Below are 21,726 nucleotides of genomic sequence, written 5' to 3' on the forward strand. Positions count from 1 at the left end.
ATGTTTTGTGATATTTAATACTTTTTAACTGAAAGACTGAAGAATTTTTTAAATGTAATTTTCTGGCAATTTAAACTTTTTAAAAGATGTCGAAATATACTTAATGAAACTGCAAAATGAATATTTTAGCTGTTTTAAGGCCTGCCGTGTGGTAGAATACTTCAAAAACATGTTTTTGTTTCTCAGCAGAATGTGCGCTTAATGTTGGGTAACATGGAAGCATTGACTCTTCTTTAGCTCAGTCTTATGGGTCACCTTCCCTAAGCCCCCCGACCAAGAGTCGTCTCATTCACCAGAGATACTGACTCCCTGTTTCCATGACAGCAGCTCAACCTGCTGGTGTTTTAGCCATACTAGGAGAAAGAAAGTCTTGTAGCACCAGAGCTGGATCTGATGTTGGCCAAGAGTTTAAATGAAGTGGAACCAAGTGTGAAGAGAAGCTTGGAGGGGACAGTTTTCCTTTTAAACTTGGCCAGGGTTCAAAAAAGGCTTAGCTTTATGTAATGCCACAGACAGCATATTTAAGTATGGAACAAGTCAACTTTTCTAGATGTATTTCTAATGGTGCAATTGACATGGAACAAACAAGTCCATAAATTACATGTAGTACAATGAAATAGCTCAATAGGAGCATCCTGAAAGTGATTACTGAACTTAATGTAAAAGTAGAAAAAACGTTTTTGTCGTGAAAATGTCTCATGTATAGAGAAAAGAGGCCCATGAATCTTCTTCAAACAGGATGTCTATGTCCAAATAGTTAAACTTGTGTTTTAAAGGTTCCCCTCAAAAGTTGGAATATACTTTTTCCTTTAAGATTGAAGTCTTGTGCACCGAAAATGCATAGAAGCTTTGATGGTTTAGTTTTGTTTTTTGTCTAAGCCTTTCTGTGAGCGGTTCTCAGCTTTTCTGCTACTGTTCTCTATTCTTTTGACCCTTCTGTCAGAAATCTTGCAAAGATCATCTGGTTGTGGCTGGTTTTGAAATGATGGTTTTTCCATTTCTGGATTGTTGCTGTAATGTTGCTTGCTGGAAAACTGCAAGATGTTTAAAAATATGCTTGGAATTAATGCCATCCGCATTCTTTGCAACAATAAGGTTGCAACATTCCTAAAAGAATACCTTTCAGGACTTAACTTTTTTATATTGTTGTCACGGATGCACCTTTCTGAATACTGACAAATTATTGCTTTTCTTAGCTTTTTATGCTAAAAAAAAGCATAAAAAGCTTTGCACTTTCTTTTAGTCATGTATTCAATACATAGTCCATGTTTCACTCCACCTTTTCTATAGGTTCATTCATTTTGATTTCTTTATATATATTGAATACATTGGTGTCAATGTCAAGCACCCTCTTAGAAATATAATTGGACCGTTTTAAGGTTTTGGAAATCTTTTTTCTTTGTTGCATGTAGCTTTTCTTTAAAACAACAAGTATGTTTGACTGCACAAAAACATGGAAATTCTTCTTTCTTTTCTTTTATTTATTTATTTATTTATTTATTTATTTATTTATTTATTTATTTATTTATTTATTTATTTATTTATTTATTTTTACATTTTTAAAAGGCCTTAAACACTTTCCTGCAAGTAGCAAACATATTCTTGTGAGAAAATTGTGCTCCTTGTATCATTATATGATTGCCAATTTGTTATTGGGAGCAGGTAACAATTTTTTATCGATGTAATATCAAATATACCTGATGGCACTAAATAAGCTTTTGTGTTGGATTACGACGGTGTAAAAATCTGATGAGCCAAAAGACGAACAAAGTGTGTAACATTTTGTTACACATTTTGTAGTGCTATAGCACCCCCCTCTGGTCGATTCTATTTTTGTGGGTAAAAACAGTTTGAACAGTTTAAACATATCCCTCCGAAGACTAGGCTGCACCTTTCACTGTTCAAATTTCAGGTAGCAATTTCAGGCACATATCATTACATTTGCATTCCTTTATTTATTAATAAATGTGTTGGATGTTTGGCAGTGGTTTAAGACTATATTTTGCAATTAACAGTTAAAATGTATTAATTTGCAAATCAGGGAAAAATGTATTAATTTGCAAATCAGGGATTGGGTTGAGTAAAAGAGGATCTATATAATGCAGAAAAGTCACAGAGTCTCTACCACATCTTAAATGGGCATGCTGACAGCTGCAGCAGTACAGAGGCTAGTTGCAGAGATAAATGGGAACAGTGGGGGGAAAAACCTTGCTGTGTAAACAAGAGTTGGGGAAACAGCCACCCAATTGTTTTGCTTATACTCTTGGACATGAATGCTGCTTTCTCTCTCCTGGTATTACATACCATTCCATTTACAGCCCTGACGAAACTGCCAGACCAAAGTTGCCCTTTCCAGTTTGGGACTGGAATAACTTGAGGAATTGCATTTTTGTATGTTATGTTAAAAGGGCAACATAATTCTCCCCTGGTGAAAACTGAATATGTAAATGATTTCTGTTTATCTACATTCTACTAGAATAATCCTGCAGTTGAATAATCCTTCTGCAAGACGTTATGTATTTTTTTATTGTTTATCATTTGATATAGTTTCTAAGTTACTTTGGGATTTTGGACTTTGCTATGAATTACATGCATCTCCCCTCCATGATGCTGCCACAATTTGCACTGTTCAAAGTTATATTTATAAATAATAATCCACACTTCATGTGAAAAGGTTATCTGATGTTAACTTAGACATATCTTTGTCTTGATGAAGGAAAAACACATTGGACATAGTAAACCAGCACAAGAAATGGAACCACAAGCTGAAGACCCTGCACACAGTCCTCTCTGGTCAGGTTCAGAAGGTTCCCAGGAACTTTGTCCCTCTGAGCGTTTGGCCGAGTTGTATAATGAAGATGATGATAGTGAATCAGAGGACCACTCAGGCTCAAATACTCATATCCCCTCGTCCCAGTCTCCAGAGTGTCTTCAGTTGCAACACAGGGAATCTGCAGATGGTCCAGAATCTCTCCTGGAACAGAGTGAGCAGGAAGAGTCAGTTTTCTATCAAGAAAATTGTGATTTTTATTTTTCTGAATCAAGAGAATCTATGACAGAATCTCCTTACATTGAAGCTTCACAAACATCAGTGACCTCACCCCCAGAGTGCCCAGATTCCAAGTCGTGGCAACATTCCTGCTCTTCCTCCTCCTCTCTTGGCTGTGCTGCTGATATGACCAAGGTCCTGACCCTGAGCTCAGAACGGCCCCTGGGGGCCAGTGATGGTCATGGCCCAAGTTCTGAGAACAGGAGCGTTGAATCTTCAGAGGAAGGAGGGAGCAACGAAGCACCTCCTGCTTCTGTCTTCTTTGGAATTTCTGACGAGGGTGCTGAGCAGACAGAGACGAGAAACTTGGGGTCTGACAGAGATCTCTGCAGACCGGACAGGCAAAGGGCAAGGTACACACGTAAGTATCTATTTTTCTATCCTGCCAATTTAATTTCAACCATTTTTCTAGCCATCCACATTGCAAAGCATGGATTGAAATCGCCTTTCAACATTGAAATGAATGTTTGTGATTAATAAAAAAAGATGACATGCTGTTTTATGTTTGCTTCGAGTGCAGTAGATCAATTTAAAATAACATCTGACAAAACAAATTTGCACTTTTTTCTGTCTGCATTTATTATAAATGTGCAAAACGATTTTGTTTTGCCGATAACTTGAAAGTAGCACAATGGGTGTAGCTATTTTCATGCTCTTACATGGGATCTATTTCAGGTGGGCTTAGTGGGGGAGGATTCCCACAGCTTTATTAGTCTGAGCAGGACAAGAATAAAATTTGACCATATGATGAGGCTGGCAGAAGCAAATTTGATGGACACCAACATGTGTTACCCAGCCACCCGATCCCTTTTCCAGTCATAATACTTGACGGCAATGGAAAGTAAGCCCCTCACTTTCTTTGCCTTTGGATCCCTCATGGGTTAGCTGTAAGTAAATATGATGCTTTTATTAGTGTGCCTGCTGCAGCAAAGAAAGATGAAATTAATTATTTTGTAATGCTCAATTTAAATGTTAATACCACAAAAAATGTCTGCAATTGAGCAGAAACCCATCAAATCCTGTTAATTTCAATGTTTTGACTGACTCAATAAATTCCAAGATGATGTCTTTTTTTGCCAAAAGTATTTTGTACAACAATTAGGCATAACATTATGACAACTGACCAATACATTTAGAAACACTTACTATATAGAAATTATGGTCACTGTTGATGGGTGGAATATTTTTATTATGTTTAATAAATCTCTTCAAAAAAGAAATTTTTTGAATGGGAAAGCATAATGATTTGAGCAAGTTTAAGATCTGTAGTGGTCAGTATCTATCTAACCTAGTCTAAGGATGCAGCAGTGGTGAACCAACAAAACCAGATCATTCATATCCATATGATTCACAAAGGTTGCTCCATGAGCTTCGACCTACCAGATGTGCTATTGTATCTTGAATAAAGAAACACTGGCTATGATAGAAGGATGTCATAATTCATAACTTGTTGCCACATAACCTCGAACCAGTGAGAGTGTCAATGATGGTCATAATGGTTTTGCTGACTGATCTGTATATTTGTACATGTTGATTTTCTCATTGTCTTCCTTTCTCTCTCTTTTGGTCCCATTTCTGCTCTTCATCTCAGGGCTCAGTCACAAAGAGAGCCAATCAGAGAGACACGTGAAGGAGACCAAGTCTAAATGCAAGCGAATTGCCCAACTCCTGGCCAATGCACCCAACCCCCAAAACAAGGGAGCGTTGCTCTTTAAAAAGCGCCGCCAGAGGGTAAAGAAGTACACTCTTGTGAGCTACGGAACTGGAGTTCACGCCTTTGACAGCTCAGGTCAAATAGAGGGCGAAACTGACAAAGTTAGATCTGCTGGTTACAGCTTCCTGGGTTCGAGTGATTCTGATTTTGAGGAGCAGTATTTTCAGCGTCACCAGTACCATAATCCAGCTCTGGACTGGGAAAGTGGTGAAGACATGGATGTGCTACCAGAGACAAAGGGGAAGGGACTTTTGATGTTTGAACAGCGTCGCAAAAGAATCGATGAACTTGTGTCAGAGCAAGAAGATGAGAGGAGTGAAGGCTTTTCTGAGGATGTTTTGAAAGAAACACAACGTGCAAGAATTTATGAAAGTAAAGAAATGTACATGCATGCTGAGGAGACCAATGTGAAGAAGCATATGGATTACCATGCAGATGTTCAAGAGGTGAACCACCTCTCCACTGTGCCAAAACCCATGGTGTCAAACAGAACTGCCAAACCCTTTTTGGGATTTCAAGCTAGTTCAACACTTGAACCTGTCACTATGTCTGGTGGGGTCAGTCCAGCCATGAAGAAGCATGAACTAGCATTCAAAGTCCATGTACCGATTAACTCTAACCCCAAGGTTTGGTCTCCAACTGGAGACATTATTGCCTCAAGAGATGAACGAATATCCGTGCCTGCCATCAAGACTGGCATATTACCAGAGTCAAAGCGGAAAACTGCAAATAAGCATCCATCAGTGCCTGCAAAAGAATCTGAACTTTATAGCCAAAGCAAAGGTGAAAGGAAGTCTTATATTGAGTCAGAGGAAGACTTTTTCAGTTTGGGTGCTGAGGCTTGTAATTTTATGCAACCCAAACCAATAAAACTTAAAAATCCTCCCCCGGTTGCCCCCAAACCCACCATTAACCCAGCATGTCCACCCTGGAACCCCTCTAGCGAGCCCTGTGTTCCTTCAAGGAGTCCGGTGTCCCATCCCTCTCACAGCCCCATCGGTCTTCATGGTCAGCATTATTTACAGCAGCAAGATTGGACTCAACCTCAACAGATGGCTGGCCACTGGGCATCAGATCAAACAGAGGCATCACTTCAAACACCTGCCAATGCCCGGGTTCCGGTCAACTCTTCTCTGCTCCGTCTTCAGCCAACCTCAAATAGCTGGAGTCAACAGCCGTCACTATCCCCTGTGAGTAAGCAGGCCCACAATCCTACTTATAGCCCACTTTCACACTCAAAGAATAAGTCAGACAGTTCTCCAAACTTGGTTGCTCCTTTCCTACCACCGGCAGAGAAGTCATACCTTCAGGCACCAAAACCTTTAGAGGTTTTTCCAAAGCTCAGAGTCCCAGACAGGAGTGTTAATCAGGCTGCTGATGGGACAACTATGTCAGGGAAAGGAGCAAAATTATTTGCTAAAAGACAGTCTCGCATGGAGAAGTTTGTCATTGATGGTGAAACAGTGCAAGCGAACAAAACAAGATCCCCCTCCCCAACCTCATCTCTCCCTAACTCTTGGAGATATTCATCCAATATTCGTGCCCCACCCCCCCTGTCATATAATCCTCTTCTGTCTCCTTTCTACCCTCCATCAGCAGCCAAGCAGCCCCCTTCCACAAGCCCCAAACCCAAGCCCAAGTCCAAAGAGAAACCTAAGTCATCCCCCAAGCAACTCAACGCCTTAGATATCATGAAACATCAGCCATACCAATTGGACTCATCTCTGTTCACATATGATGCAGCCTCTGAGGCTAAAAGCCCCAGTCCTAAACCAACCCCTGTGTCAAAATTTGAAGTTACCAAAAGCCTTAAGCAAAGAGCCGACTCTTCCTATTCTCCTTATAATCCCTCTGAGCCTGCTGGCCAAACCAAGGCAGAGGCTCCTGCTAAGGCTCCTAAATCGGTAAGTGTCCCAAATTTCTCCACTCAAAGCACAAGATCAGCTGAACAGCTTTCAACAGACAAGCATTTGGAGGAAAAGCTTGCTGTCATGAGTGCTGCCCCACACACAAGTAGCAAGCAAGCACAAGGCTCCCGACCTGCAAGCACAACTTCTCAGCACTCGTCTTCTGTTAGCGACACCATTGCTTCAGCTTTCTCTCCTGCATCTCTCATTGCTAGAGGCGTGCGTCAAATGGCTCCACGGCCAAAATTCTCTGCTAAGAAGCCGGCAGCGACCAGAAAACAGTGGAAACCTGTTGCTATGCTTTCCTCTGTATAACACTGTACATGGTCATGCTCTGGCGTAGCCGGAGACGACAGTCACATTAGTACATCTGCATCTGGGTGGCTTCACAAATGTCTTAAGAGGATTAACTAAGTAGATCTCATGAAAAGTTATTAAAATAATATATGTAGCAATTATTAATTAAATAAATACGTTTTCATTTAGTTTGATAAACGTAGCACCATTTGGGAGGTCATCTCAGGGCACTTCTCATACAGAGAAACACAACAGTTCCTAAGAAAAAAAAAGACACATTACCATCCAAAAACATGGAATGTGGTTGAAGATATGGCATCAGAAGATAAGTTAATGTTAAATGGTTCTCAGGATGTGCTTTTATAAGCAATAATATCTGCAGAGAGTCTTCTTCTAGTCCCTTTAGTTTGTATTTTTAAGAGGTAAGGTTCAATGTTTGCATATGTAGCAGTAAATATTAACGAGCCTCCTGGTCAAATTAAATCATCTTCAATATTTCTTTCACTTGAAAGCTATCTGGATAACAATGACTGGCCCATCCAGCCACTTTGAAAGAGTATTTTTAATCCCTTATTATGTTTGGGGTCAAATCTGTGACTGCATTTCAATTTCTGCACACAATTTATAATTTATTTCAGTCTCATTCCAGACTCTGATTATATTGAACTGATAAAAGACTCTATCATGTGGTCATTAACAAAAAAAATATATTTAAATGAAGGTTATATTCTTGAAAGCTGATAAATTACAAATACTTAATGCTAGAAAATTTATTAATGTTATTAGTAATTCAGAATAAAATCTAAACAAATCTGTCCTGTTTGTATTTCTGTCTTTCTGACATACTGTTTCTTGAACTTCTTGTAGCACTGTGATGCTATTAAATTTTTTCCTCTCCTACTTGTTGTCTTTTATGTGTGCTGATAACTGCTTTGAGTGGCCAATGCTTCCTCCTGTCTCACTACTTCACTCTTTTGAGTTGAATGCCCACTTGTATGTGTTTGTTTCACTCATTTAGCTAAACATTCTGCAAATTTAAAAAGCTTGGAACTGTAATTCTTGTCTATAAGCAAAATTTGTCTTAAAAATGTCTTAAAACCCAGTTTTAAGACATGTGAACTATGGAATTGTTTATATCAGAAATCTCAAGCAAAATGCTTATAAAATAAACTACTTGATACCTTAAACATTATTTTCAAATGGTTTAAGTTTAAGTTGCTTTTGTTTTACAACAAAAGCTGTAATTGCTGAATTCATTTTGATGCAGGTAAACAAAAAAAAAGACTTCAAGGATGAACTGGCCTCTAAAGAATTAATATTGAACAATTCACTACATTTGATAATCCAATTTAAAATAATAGAAAATGAAATGCAGATTAAAAAAGATTTAGATTTTAAATTCCTATTTTGTTTAGTTTCTTAATAAATAATTTACCTCCCAGTTGTTTTCTTTATAAGCATTTACAGGACACACAAATGCTGCAATAAAAAATAAAATAATAATAATATTATTAATAATTATTATAACTGTAATTTATAATAATAATGATATTTATTATTAACAGAATAATAATTAATAATTAAAACAAAACAAAAAAATATTATTGCCGTTATTATTATTGGCATTAATGCCACCAGGAGTAGTAGAATTCATAGTTGTATTATTGTAATGGCAGTAGTGGTGTAATCGAAAGTAATTATCTGAACTCAGAAACCAAAAAGACGCCTAGTGTCTTTTTTTAACAAAGACCTGTAATTTAGGGTTTTATATGACCAGGCATGTTTGGAAGTAATAACTCCTTAGCCAAGATATTATGTTATGGCGTTCCAGATTTGAAAAAATAATCAAATTTTTAGGATAAGATGTATTTTCTTTTTCTAAAAATATTAAACTTAAAGCCTGAGAAGACTGTATTTATCATGGAAAACAATTTAGCTGTGAGGATGTGCAAAGAGATATTCTTCCTACAAACAGACACATAACAAATATTGTGTTTGGGTTGGATTTTCAAATGAAAGAGGATGAGTGTAAAATGTATAATTTTTTACATTCAACTGTTTGTCTTAAGGTCTTCAAAGAAACATGAGGTAAGTTGTATGATCTTCATACTTTTCTGCTATATGAACGTAGCAGAAAACAATTTTCATATTTTTAGTTGTGAGATCTTACAAATAGTTGTAAGATCCCAACTGATTAGCTGTTGTGGGATCTAGATCCTTATATGTTTTCAGGAATCTCAATGAGCCTCAAAAAGTCTCCAGAATAGTTTCAAGATTGGCATTAGAAAATATATTTTAAACATGGACTGCTTTTCAAAACACAATATAAAGGTTTTGAAGCCAGAATAAAACCCTACTGATGGAAAACCAGCAGTCCAGAGTTTAATTATTATTGACTGACTAAATGTGATATACAGAAAACAAATCTTGCATTCTCTTGATTTCCTGCACCTGCTTGTTCAAGTGTATCATTAAGGTTGAAATGCTGCTTTATTGAAATACCATTCACCTGTTTAGGCCAAAAGAAGCCCAGGGATGGCAGCAGAGTCTGCAGAACTGCGTCTGAATACTAAGCTCTTGATTCTGTTTTTAGGTTTTTGGGAGAAGCCGCTCCCTGAGCCTCCCACAGCGACTGAATTCACTGCCTTCACCTGGACTTCTGTCACCTCTGAGCACGCCTGGAGTCCAGCCAGTTTTTTCTCCCATACAGAGACAAACATCATTTCACAGGAAACCTCTGTCACCATGGGAGGCAGCATCAAGGAGTCCAATCGGCTCCGTGGACGAGGCCTTCGTGTTCCAGAATCCGATGTCCTCCATTGCGTCTGGTATTATGGCAGCAGCACATCACAGATCTCTGCCTGAGCCTCCAGAGGAATGGAAGCGCCGGGTTTCTCTCGACTCTGCTGCTGTGAGAAAGGGTCACTACGAGCATCTGGCTCCATCTTTCCAAGCACTGTCGTTGAGCAGAAAACAGAAACCAGCCTTCTACGGGCCCCCGTTCAGACCTGCCCAGCCCTTAAGACCTGTCAGTCTTGAATTCAAAGTGCAAAGTCCAAATAAGTTATCTCATTTTTATAGCACAACACAAAGAAGTTAATATTACTGAGAAGTAGCAAGGGAAGAAAGCCCATGTTGATATTGTGTCAACTATTGTGGTTGTAATACAAAAAGGAGGTTAGAATAGTTTCGCAAGATGCCGTGAATCAAATTGTCCTTGATAAGAGTTTCTTTTCTTTACTCAGATTTCTTTTAAACCACTTTACATAAGCAGAACACCTCAGTGAAACAAAATATGTGAACAAGCAGCTAGTATTGAGTGGATAAAGAGTAGAAACTGCATCTTTTTATTTAGAAAATAATTATTTGATTTATCAAAGAAAATAAAATATCTAACAAACTAAAACCCAGTATGAAACAATTTTTAATTCAGTACTAAGCAAGTAAGTTTTTTGGTTTGTTTTTGGGGGTGATTTATTTTGTGTGATTTTTGTTTGTACTTTGAGGGTGAATTCTTTGAGAAGAAGAGGAATAAGAAGGCATTTAAGTTTTGGTGACTTGGACAGCAGTGTTTTAGATGATATATTCATTTTGTTTCACATATTCTTAGTTTTTGTCTGTATAATGAGATTTTTTTCTTATCAATAACATTTATTACCATCAATTCCTGTGAAGAATAAACACATGTGGCTTTTTAAGGTATTGTCAGCTCAAGTGTAGCTATATTGGATCACTTTCCCTAAAATGTTTTAATCAAGTTTGCTGTGGACTGTGTTGTGATTTTACAATGCAATTTTATTTCAGATTATGTAAATGTCTCATATATATCATAATTCTCCACAAATGTGTCAGCAGCTCATCCCTGTCACTGCACCAAAACATACAGAGCTGTTTCCTCTCCACCGACGGCCACATACACACAGAGCATTGCATTTTTTCTCTATCCTGCAAGGTCTTTTTGCACATTTACACAATGTAATTCCAAATATATTTATATGTGAAGAAGGGTTGGAGTCAGTGGTTAACTTAATGAATTAACTTAGAAGAAATAGTTGTTTCACACATAAATGTGTGTATTATCACATTCATCAGTACCCATACTGTGCTGTGTTTCACAAATAGATTTGTGGTTTTGAGCCTTTCCATGATGCAGCCATGTGATTCTTTCTGTAGTTTTCTTTGTTTTTTTTTCTTTTGTCACTTTTAAGACCAATAAACAATATGAACACTGTACTTGTTATCCACTTTTTAAAATGTATGGATATGTTTTAACATGAAACCCATTCTGTCCTTGGATTGCGCTTCTTTTTATTTACCGATCACACATATTCTAGTTTTGGAAAATAACAGTCTAAAATGAATCTACATGTCTTTTGAATTAGACAGAGAACTGTAAATATTCAAAATTCAGAAGATGTGTAGGTCCATGATGCTATGCTCTTACACAAGGTTCCCTGGGTCTATGGAGGAGAAACGAATGGGATTGAAGTGCCCAATTTGCACATATTCTCCTCTTTACTCCAAATCCAATTTGAGTGTTTGTTGCTAAAAAGCCTTATGAAAGTCTCATCTGGCCAACTATTGCAGGAGAAAATGAATCAAATTCCACTGAATACATGTGTTCAAATTAAAAGTTGAATTTTTCTACATTTTTAAAAATTTGATGAATGTGTTGGCTTGTGCAACCACAAGAAAAAAAACCCAGATTTGTCTTTGACACTGTTTACAAGTCCTTACTACTAATATTGCTAAGCCATTTAGACAGACACTAGTCAGTTATTACACAGAATAACAGAAATCGAATTTGCAGAGAGAATTAGAAACTGCAGCTGCGCCCCATGTCGAGAACCATACCAACTTGAAGGCATGTTAAACTCAAAGCTGCGTCAAATCTCAAAGATGTGTCATGTCGTCCCCAAAGGGTCAGAAACAAAGAAACAGTTTTCTCAAGTGGGGGAATCTTCATTCCCAAGAACATCCGAGTGGAAATCCACATCCCATCATCTATTCTCCTCTCCTCACTATCCTTGCCCCATGGTGTCTGAGAGTGGCTTTGAGTGTTTGACAGGTTAAATTTAGCCTATTGATGTAAGCTGCATTCCACTCACAACAGAGACAGAGACACACTCACAGTTTGGCTTTAGTGTCTGTGAGCGTGAAGATCAGCAAAGATCACACCACTGACCCCTTCGTCTCCGTGTCTCCCCTTCAAGGATACGGGCTGCACAGCAGGGACACAACGACAGGTAAGGGAGCGTCTTAAAAAGGAGCGCTTCAATAACCTGATACTATAACTAAAATCAATCTGCAATAATGGAGAGTGGTGCTTCGGGGGGATAAGATGAATCCAGCTGCATGTGACATTTATGTTGGGTAGAAACTAAAGGCACATTTTCACATTTTGGTGTCTGTTTATTTTTTTCATCTGCTCACTTCACACACTTTACATACAGAGCCTGACTTACTTGTTGTTTTGCATGTAAAATGTTTCTTTAGTAGAAATTTCTGTAAATGAACACAACAAAGCATTTAACTATTATTTAGCTATTTTACAAACTAGCTTTGAGGTCTGCAGTTGATTAGCAAAATGAAAAGATGGACTTCACCAACAGCTGAGAGCGACCTAATGTTTGAACACTTCTGTTGGCACTGGTGGACATGGTTTATGCATGGCAACTTATACAAACTTAGGGCACGATTAATCCTTGACCTTTCAGACTGGTAATTTAACCTCTAACAAATTTAAATGAGCATGTCGCTGAGTTTAGCCTGAAGTACCACAAAAGAGGATGCAACTGAGATGTGATTACAAAGATATTAAAAGCTCTATGTAGATTCTAACATTATTGTAAAATAGCAAACACTAATATTAAGAGTTATGCTGACAGATTGACATTTTTTTTTCAATCTGCAAAATACCGATTTATTGTATCAATACATTTTATAAAAGTAAAATGAGAAAGAGCCTAATGTTATATGAGAGCTTGAGCAGAATTAGATTTGGGGGATCACTCACTTTTTCAAGTTCAGATCAGAAAGTTCCTAATTTTCTTCTTCTTAAAACATATTATGAACTTAAACAAGTTTTAAGTGGGCTTTTTTTCATGATTTTGAGTAGTTTGTTTTCAATTCTGGAGTTCTGTTTAAGAGAAAAGTGCATCAATATGAGAAGTTACCATTTTAAAGGTTTTTGTTTTAAATTGAAGGGAAAGCCTAATCAGGCTCAAAATGAGAAGAAAGGCATTGTGCTATATGGTAAACAAATTTATATTTCTTTTAGATAGGAGGGACCAAAGTTAATTTTGCATTCAAAGGCAGCCATGGACAAAATTTCAATCAATTCACAAAAAGTAAACATTTTAGCTCAGATTCAAGCACAATGATTTATGAATTAGCTTTAATTCATGACTTTGTAAGCATTTGAGTTTCAACAAAATTAAATTTTCCTTAAAATAGGGGAAAACTAAACAATTTTTCATTTGAAAAATTTTAAATTATTTTAAGCGGGACAATTGCAACTACTGTATTTGTCAACCTATCCTCTGCAAATTCAAATACTCTTGAGACCCCAGGTACCTCAGCAGTGTGTCCTGATGCCTTAACTGTGAGAGTTTCTCTCCAGCCTTTTTGCATCTTCCTTTATGCTGACCTCACTCCAGCACTTCAAAAAAACATATATTTTTCCAAATAGCAAAATTATACAAAACTTAACTTGTTATTCCCATAAAACCCAAGATGTAGCACAGAATTATAGTCTTTCTTTGCTCACTCACGACAGCAGATTCATCTGTCCTGTTAAAGGCTCTTTTATGTTCTCATTCAAGCCCCAGTTCATAGCTAGAGACATGCAGGAGCGAGAGGAAGAGGCACTCGGACGCTGTGTGCACAACGCTCCATGTTGCGATAAGGAGTCAGAGCAAAAAGTAGAGTTCAAAATGTCAGGGCTACTGACCAGTGTGAGCCATAAATACATTGGGATGATTTACTGTGAAGGCTGCCTAATCCCTCGTCGTTGTTCTTTCACTATAAACTATTTCTAACTGGGTGGGAGTGTTGGTGAAAGATGGGAGGGAAGCTTTTTCAGAGCAACTGTGAAGCTGACTGGGCAACATGAAGGTCTGCAACAGCTGGGGCGCATTCTGTCTGTGCACGTGAATGAGGAAACATCTTGTACCCAAAAACTAAGCTCAAGCACAATGATGGCTTAATTTGGGAGCAGGACTTGTAATGAATAATAGAAACAGGAAAAGTTTTGATGAAATTTTATTTGGCTAAAATTGAAATTTCGATAATAGTCATTTGAAATTAAACTAGAGAGTATTTAGACAGATCTAAGCACAGCTTAATCCCAAGAAACTTTTAAAATTCACGCAATAAATGTCTATGGAAAATATTCAATTAGTTGTAAAGTGGAAGCAAAATTATGCAATGCTTTCAGAAATATTTTCACACAAAAACCTAAAAAGTTCTCCTTGCGCATGTGTTTTGCCCACATGTGTCAATGCTTTATAGAAACACATTTTACAGCTTTTCTAGCTTGAGAGAGTTTGGGGTCTGATTTTACCAGCTTTACATATCTAGAGAGTGAATTTCTCCCATCTCACTTGGCAAAATCAGGTTTACTGAGATTGGATAGATTGTTTTTGTGAGCATCAATTTGAAATCTTACCAAATATTTGTCATTTATTTGCATCTAAACTTTGACTGATCCCTTCCCCAGTGCATAAATATATTTGATTTAACCCAGTTGTAGGTTTGACTGTAGTACATATTGGTTCATTGATGGAAGGTCTTAAGGTTCCTTATCCATCTCCATTTTTTGTCATGAGGGTGATGCATTCAGGGTCATTTGTAGTTTCAGTTTTCCACCAGACATACCCAGAGCTGGGCAGCATAATTATATTTACTCAGTTGTGTTTACCTAGGTAACATTTCTCTTGTGTTCCCAGAAAGAGTTTTACTTCACCATACAGCTCCCTTACTTGAGTAATTTTGAAGTGAGGTTTTGTAGTTATTTGTTTTGTAAAAAAAAAAAAAAAGAATGTTTGTTTTACTTGTGCCTTAATCTGAATTTATTAAAGATGTTAGGAAGTTTTAGCATTTTTTAAATTTATTATTTAAAAGTGTGATAATTTATGTGACTACATGGTTTCTACAAAATGAATCAGACATTATGATCAAACAGTTATTCTTATGATCAAACAGTTATTCATCAATTGAGTAGTAATTCCACTAAATATATATATATATTTATATTTTGCTTTTACTTGAGTAATTTTTTTTAATGACTACTTTTTTTTTTTAATTTAAGTATAATTATTCTGAAATAATGATGCTCTTAATTTAGTATGGTTTTTGGAACTTTTGGCCAGAAAACCTAAATATTATTTTTTTAATGTATCTGGAACAAACTTCCAGAAAATAGTCAAACAGTGAGTGCCTTTAAATCAAGGCTAAAAACCCATTTGCTTTGATAAATGATAAGTACAACCTTTTATTACTTCACCACCACTATGATGCAATGTTTCTTTCTCTTTTTAGTTGATTGTGTTTGTCACGTAAAGCACCTTTAACTGCCTCGTTCCTGAAATGTGCTATACCAATAAACCTTGCTTTTTATTTGGGATTTTTATGCGGCTTTTGTTGCCACACACACTTCAAACTTATCTCATTTTATTCCTTGGGCCTTCATTGAGTTGCATTTCAAGAAACCCAGAAGGTATTTTGACTAATAATTGATCATTTCCTCGGTTTATGCTGTTGTCAACCATATCTGTCAGGTGTTGGCATAATTATCTGCTTAGAATATTATGTACAAAATGAATAAACAAATTCTTTTGGGTGTCAGGAGTCATGGACCTGGGAAAGAAGCTCAGCACTCCCAAGGACATCATGCTGGAGGAGCTGTCGCTGCTCTCCAACAGAGGTTCTCGGCTTTTCAAAATGAGACAGAGGAGGTCTGAGAAGTACACATTTGAAAGCATTCAAAACGAAGCAAACGCTCTCCTGAATGTAAGTCCGCTTCTTTTTGCTCTAAATCTCTTCAGATGATTAGATATAATCCAAGCTTATCTTATCTTTCTGGCATGGATCTGTATAGGGTTTTTGTTTCCTCTGTTTTCTAAGTGAAATATGTTCTTTGAGGTAAAGTGGTAGAACACACAGACAACAGCTGTGACAAGCTGCAGCTGTTTCATCTGAGAGGCTGCTTAGGCACTTAACTTGAAGAGCTGCTACCATGTTTATCAGTGCATGATGATAAGCTGTGGGACTGGAACTGGTTTCTTGGTTTAATCTATATAAATGAAGCCACTAAGCAATGGACATTTTAAAATGTCTGATACCATAGCCTTTTAGATGTTCCTTAATATGCTGTTTTGCAGAATGATATTTTGAATCAGAACACACACTCTGTGGAAATTAAGGTGGAGCCACCGCCAAATGGAAGCGCTGAAAATTCAGCTTCAGGTAATTGTGCATTTCATTACGTCCCTTTCCTTACATGGATATTAAAGATTTCAGCTTGCACTTAATAATAATAATAACATTAATAATCATCATCATGGTCAATAACATCATCGAACACAAACGATTCACTCCAAGAATACGTTTAAATATTTAAAAAAATATATATATATAACTAACAAAATAAGTGTTTGATTGAAACAATAACATAAATTATTATCAGTTTTATCTGGTTTTATTTCCTGACAATTGATTCATCATAGGGCTGTCCAGAAAGATGATTTAACTGGAGAGTTCTACTTATTGTTACCATTTTTAAAGCCCTGCAGTACTTCTGCAATGCTTTGGTGAAGCCTTAACTCATTATACAATGAGCGCACACTTGAAATGTTCTATTTTAAGTTGCCACTGTAGCTATTTTAATCGCATCCACTTTGAAAATTTCAGGCTGCAGAAAACAGCTCTGAAAAAACAAAAAGGCCTTGTCAGCAATCCAAACTGATAGATCAGCCTGTTGTGATACGAAAGCAGTTGTCACATTCGTCTCTCTTTTTTCGCAGACATGGCTGCAGAGAAGCTGGACACCAGGCCTGTGCATAAGACTTATCACTCACCGTGGGAACAGGTGATCCTTAGTGACCCCCACCTTGCTGAGTCTCTGCAACTCACAATGCCAGAGCCAGAGCCGCGGCAGGAGCTCCCTGAATATAAATGCTTCAACCGGTGAGAAAACTACACTTTGGACTTTCATATGTACTTCCAAAAGGGAAGGTTATAAATTCATAAATCCAAAAGGGAAGGCTATGGCATGCAAAGCAATTGGTATGTTGATCTGAACTGCAGGGTTGCCACTCCTTATGGTGGTTTTGAAAAAGCTCCAAGAGGAATCACATTCAAGCTCCCTGAGGTGGACCTGAACCCGCCGCAGTACCAGGAGCTGAGCGATCCCCAGGCCAAGCGGCCCACGTTCAACAGGACAGCCCAGGGGTGGATATCTGAGGGCACTCATCTCATCCTACCAACCATCACCCTGGAGTCCTTCAGTGTGCCTGAGTCTGACGACCTGTAGAGGACTCTGCTAGAACATGGGAACACAACGCAGCCTTTAGTGATTAAGATCAACCTGCAGAATGGATTACAGTTAGTTTCACCACTGTAATTTCTTTACAGCATTTCTTTACAGTAGTATTTATTTTAATGACACATTACAAAATTTGCATTCAATATTCGTAAGTAGGCTGTAAATAAACAATACTCAAATGATAAGATGAATATTTTATGTACATAACATTTGCACATTTGGATATATGCTCTGTACAATAAAGTCGTCATTTATCATTTAGTGGAAGTTTTCAACGGGGGAAGTATATAAGAGTATATAAATGCCTGTCTTCAACTATGTCTGTTAGATACAATTAAGCACCAAAGCAACATCAAAATGTTCGGTTAAATATTATTAAGATTAAGAAGTGTTCTGAGTAAAAGCAGGACATATATTTCCTATTATCTAGTTCATCCAGGTCCTACAAATCGGGTAGTGCAACCTTAAATACAAATTTATTACACTAGATGTGATTTACTGAAAACTAAACCAAGGGTCAAAACATGAGAAAGTAAACAGCAATATGATAAATAGCAGCCTGGTGCTGCTAATCAAATGCACTTCACTATCAGATCAACAGCATGTGTCTATGAAAGGAGAAGCTTTGGGGGCTGAAAAGTCTGCAGCACTCAGGCCTTTTAACACAATGCGAGCCTGGAGTGAGGAGCAATCTGTAAAATATTCGAAACAGTTTCTAGTGTCCACAGTAACAGAAACTGTCCAAGGTTCCTCTGTCAGACAAACCAGGACATAAAAAATGATCAACTCCAAAGAGCTTCATCATAGACTCTACAGGCCTCATTTAACATGTTGGGTGTTGAAGTTTTGGACAAACCCATTAGAAAACCTTTGAACATGAACTTAGTTTTGACCTTTACTAGAACAGGTGAAAGGTCATATATTATCACACAGATTTCTGCTAAAGTAGTTCTTTGGATCATGTAATGATGATTTTTGTTATGCATTTCTTTTAATCAGGTCAGAAATGTTCTACTAAATTTTAAGACCTGTTAATCAGATGAATATTTTGTGTTAACAGGCATAAGCCCATAAAAAAACGATGATGTTTTCATCATCATCATACTGTATATTGTATGTACTTGAGCCATTTTGTTGTCATGTTCAAAACATTGTGTGTGAGTAGTTCAAGCAGCAATAAAGGATAAAATAAGTTTATTTTAGCCTCTTTTTTAAGTGCAAAACATTCGGTTCTTCAGATGAAGCCTTGCGCCGAATGTGGGAAGCTTTCACAGTGAGCAAAATTCTATTCATCAAGGTGGGTCAATCTGGAAATCAGTGATGAAAGAGACATTTAACAGCAAACCTTTTCACATTTTGTCTTGTTACAACCACAGGCTTAGTGTATTTTATTGATATTTTATGTAACAGGCCACCACAAAGCAGTGTATAACAATATAGCGAAATAAAAATGATGCATGAATTTCAATTTTTTTTACATATAAAGATCCGAAAAGGGTATGTGTGGACTTTGACTGTATGTACTCTTAACACATATAAGTCGATCCTTATCCCCATTGTAGATCTGCATGTTTGTAATAGTCCTGCTGGAATGTAAACTTCTGCCCCATTTCCAGATTTTCCCACATGATTGAACCATGATTGTTGTAAAATTCACATCCCAGTGGGGATGAGGGAAGATCCGGAGGTTAGCTGAGGTCTCATGCTGCCCTCCACGAGATGCTGCCCTGGACGGTTGCCCATGTTGCCCATATCTGAAACGGCCACTGCAGCTAAAATGAGAGAGAAGGAGATAAACAGGATGAAGTTCCCAGGGAACAGGCTTTAGGATGAGTTAAAACAAATGAAGACATAAGTTACTTTAATCAGACAGAGATTAAGAATATTTTCTATACTTTTGGGATATTTATAGTACATGGTGGAAAGTAAATATAACCACAATAAATGTGGTTGTGCTAAGTGTAATTTTTTTTAATAAAAAAAAAAAGAAACTTTAGGAATCTACAACAAAACTGACAAGTCTGTAGAGACTGCACGTGGATTGTACAGCTACATTATGGCTTAGCAGTTCACAGAAACCTGCAAAAAAATAAAAAATAAAAATAAAACAGACATATCTGTCTCCAAAAATAGCCTTTAGAACATCAGTATTGACTTTGACGCCTGATCTGAAAAGAGTTCGGGTGTTCCATATCCGGCAAGACAAAAATCAAGTAAATTTTTTTCCCCTCTGCAGACATACTTTATAAATAATACAAAAACATCTCTTTATGTGTCCCAAGGGAGGTTTCAAGGTTTATAGCACTAACACATTTGACGTTACAAAAATATGCAGTGTCACTAAAATAAGCCAACAAACTCTGTGCTGTTTTCACGCATCCATTCCTTCCTGCGGATTGCACATCTTTATCTCTTTCACATAAATGTTTTAGTGGGAAAGAAAATATTGCACATGTCTTACAATCTTTAAACATATAAAAATGTTTCCGGTTGTTTTTTGTTCTCTAGCAGTCCCTGATGAAACTGACTTGGACTCTAAGATAGTTTACATAAAACCCAATGAGGGCATCAACAAATTTACCTGATATTGATTCATGATTGATTTTAGTTCTCACATCCCATCCTTTTGTTATTAACTAAGTGATTAACTCAGTTCAACTCATTTAATCTTAGTTTTTACCAAAATGACTTTGATTCAGATTTTTTGCAGCCCTTTCTGATCCCCACATATGCAAATGTGCAAAATTTACAAAACATTAGAGTTTCACATTTAATTATATTAAGACCTAAACTTTAATGAAAGAAATGGGGGGATCTGTTGAGAAGAAAAACCTTAGTTCTGCACCACGGTGCTGGGTATTATGGAAGAGTAGCCAAACCAAACCATTGATGTAATGAAATTCGTGAGAAGAGTGTCCCACTCAATAGATTTAAATGCAACCCATGCAAGATCAAAACATTGATCTTCATTCTCCATGCAATCTAAGTGCACTTGAGCTTTATTTAAAGAGAACTTGGCAAATAATTTAGCCGTTAGTGGGTTGAGTAGGCCTAACCAAAACTGTACGCAAATAAGAGTAAAACTATCCCAACATGTTTTTACTCAAGAAAAAGTAAAAGGTAGCCATCCAAGAAATTGCTAAAGTATGAGTAAACAGTATATTATATCCTCCTGAAACCCAGAAAAAAAAAAGTTTTTAATTTTTTTTTTTCACTGCATGACTCTTTGGAGTGAAAAAACATCACTACAATTGAAAAAGTTTCAAAACATGTTTTTATTTATTTTTTACAGTATGTCCTTTGGAGAGGACATCGGGACTCTCTTGTGGCAAATATGAACACATTTCGAGGCCCAGGATGTCCTCTCTAAGGACCAACAGGATTTAACACAGTGGCATGTATGGTTTCAGAGTTATGAACAAAAAAACCTATGTCCTCCACAGAGGACAAAAATGTATTGCTGGGTCTCAGGAGGATATGGTTAGTTAAGTTGTGAGTACCTGATAATAACATTTGATTTTATATTTAAACATGACAGATAAAAATATTAAGTTATTTGCAAATTCTGGTATTTTAAGACCCACAACAATGATCAAATTTGGGCAGAAGAAACACTTCAAAATTTTCTCTACATAAAAGTCATAAAACAAATACAGCAGGTGGGGTATAGATGTTAGAACAGGACCAGGTACTTATAATTATTATATCTACTGTTTATTATATTTTCACTTGATCTCAAACTCACCAGGCTCACCAGATAGTAAATAACAGAACAATTAAGTTGGTGTATAAATAAGATGTCTCACTTCAGCATAAGCTACATGTGTGTTTTTGGTGAAAACATCATTGTTAAGGGAAGGACATTTTATTCAATTAAGCAAAGCAATACTTCATAATAACTTTACCCAAGTAAGGGTAAAAAGTATAGTGTAATAAAGTTAATTCTAGAAGCAGATTTTTCTTTTGCAAAAAGTTATTCAAGTAAATCAATCATATTTGAAAAGAAAAGTTGTTTTGCAAAACTATGTTAGTCGTAAAGAAAACCAAAAAGAAACCAAAGAAAATCACATCCAGTTTTCCTGGTGCTTCAGAATTATACAACACTTTCACATAAAACCACAATAAAATCCACAGATGAAGTTCCCAGGGTTTTGTTACTTTTACAAGCTACTGTGTTTATCTGGGCATCACCTTTCACCTTTTTGTATCCTTG

The 21,726-nt window shown here is 36.9% G+C and overlaps 2 protein-coding genes across 3 annotated transcripts; both read left to right on the forward strand.

The window, feature by feature from the left end:
* Positions 1 to 1,581: 1,581 nt before the first annotated feature.
* Positions 1,582 to 10,386, forward strand: LOC106699865 (synaptopodin-2-like). Of its 2 annotated transcripts, XM_023334528.1 has the most exons (3): positions 3,099 to 3,410; positions 4,641 to 6,667; positions 9,561 to 10,386. In XM_023334528.1, exons 1-3 carry the CDS (start codon positions 3,176 to 3,178, stop codon positions 10,065 to 10,067), a joined length of 2,769 nt encoding a protein of 922 aa, XP_023190296.1. In that variant the 5' UTR covers positions 3,099 to 3,175; the 3' UTR covers positions 10,068 to 10,386. The 2 variants fall into 2 exon arrangements, with proteins under 2 accessions (XP_014327286.2, XP_023190296.1); XM_014471800.2 differs by lacking the exon at positions 9,561 to 10,386 and having other exon boundaries at positions 1,582 to 3,410; positions 4,641 to 7,867.
* Positions 10,387 to 12,089: 1,703 nt separating this feature from the next.
* On the forward strand, positions 12,090 to 18,710 carry LOC102229875 (myozenin-2-like). The gene is made up of 5 exons (XM_005807143.2): positions 12,090 to 12,213; positions 15,816 to 15,979; positions 16,351 to 16,435; positions 16,993 to 17,155; positions 17,276 to 18,710. The coding sequence occupies exons 2-5, from the start codon at positions 15,821 to 15,823 to the stop codon at positions 17,499 to 17,501; spliced, it is 633 nt and encodes a 210-aa protein (XP_005807200.1). The 5' UTR covers positions 12,090 to 12,213; positions 15,816 to 15,820; the 3' UTR covers positions 17,502 to 18,710.
* Positions 18,711 to 21,726: the final 3,016 nt, after the last annotated feature.

The sequence above is a fragment of the Xiphophorus maculatus genome, chromosome 5, assembly GCF_002775205.1.
Source record: "Xiphophorus maculatus strain JP 163 A chromosome 5, X_maculatus-5.0-male, whole genome shotgun sequence".
In the NCBI taxonomy this organism is placed as follows: domain Eukaryota; kingdom Metazoa; phylum Chordata; class Actinopteri; order Cyprinodontiformes; family Poeciliidae; genus Xiphophorus; species Xiphophorus maculatus.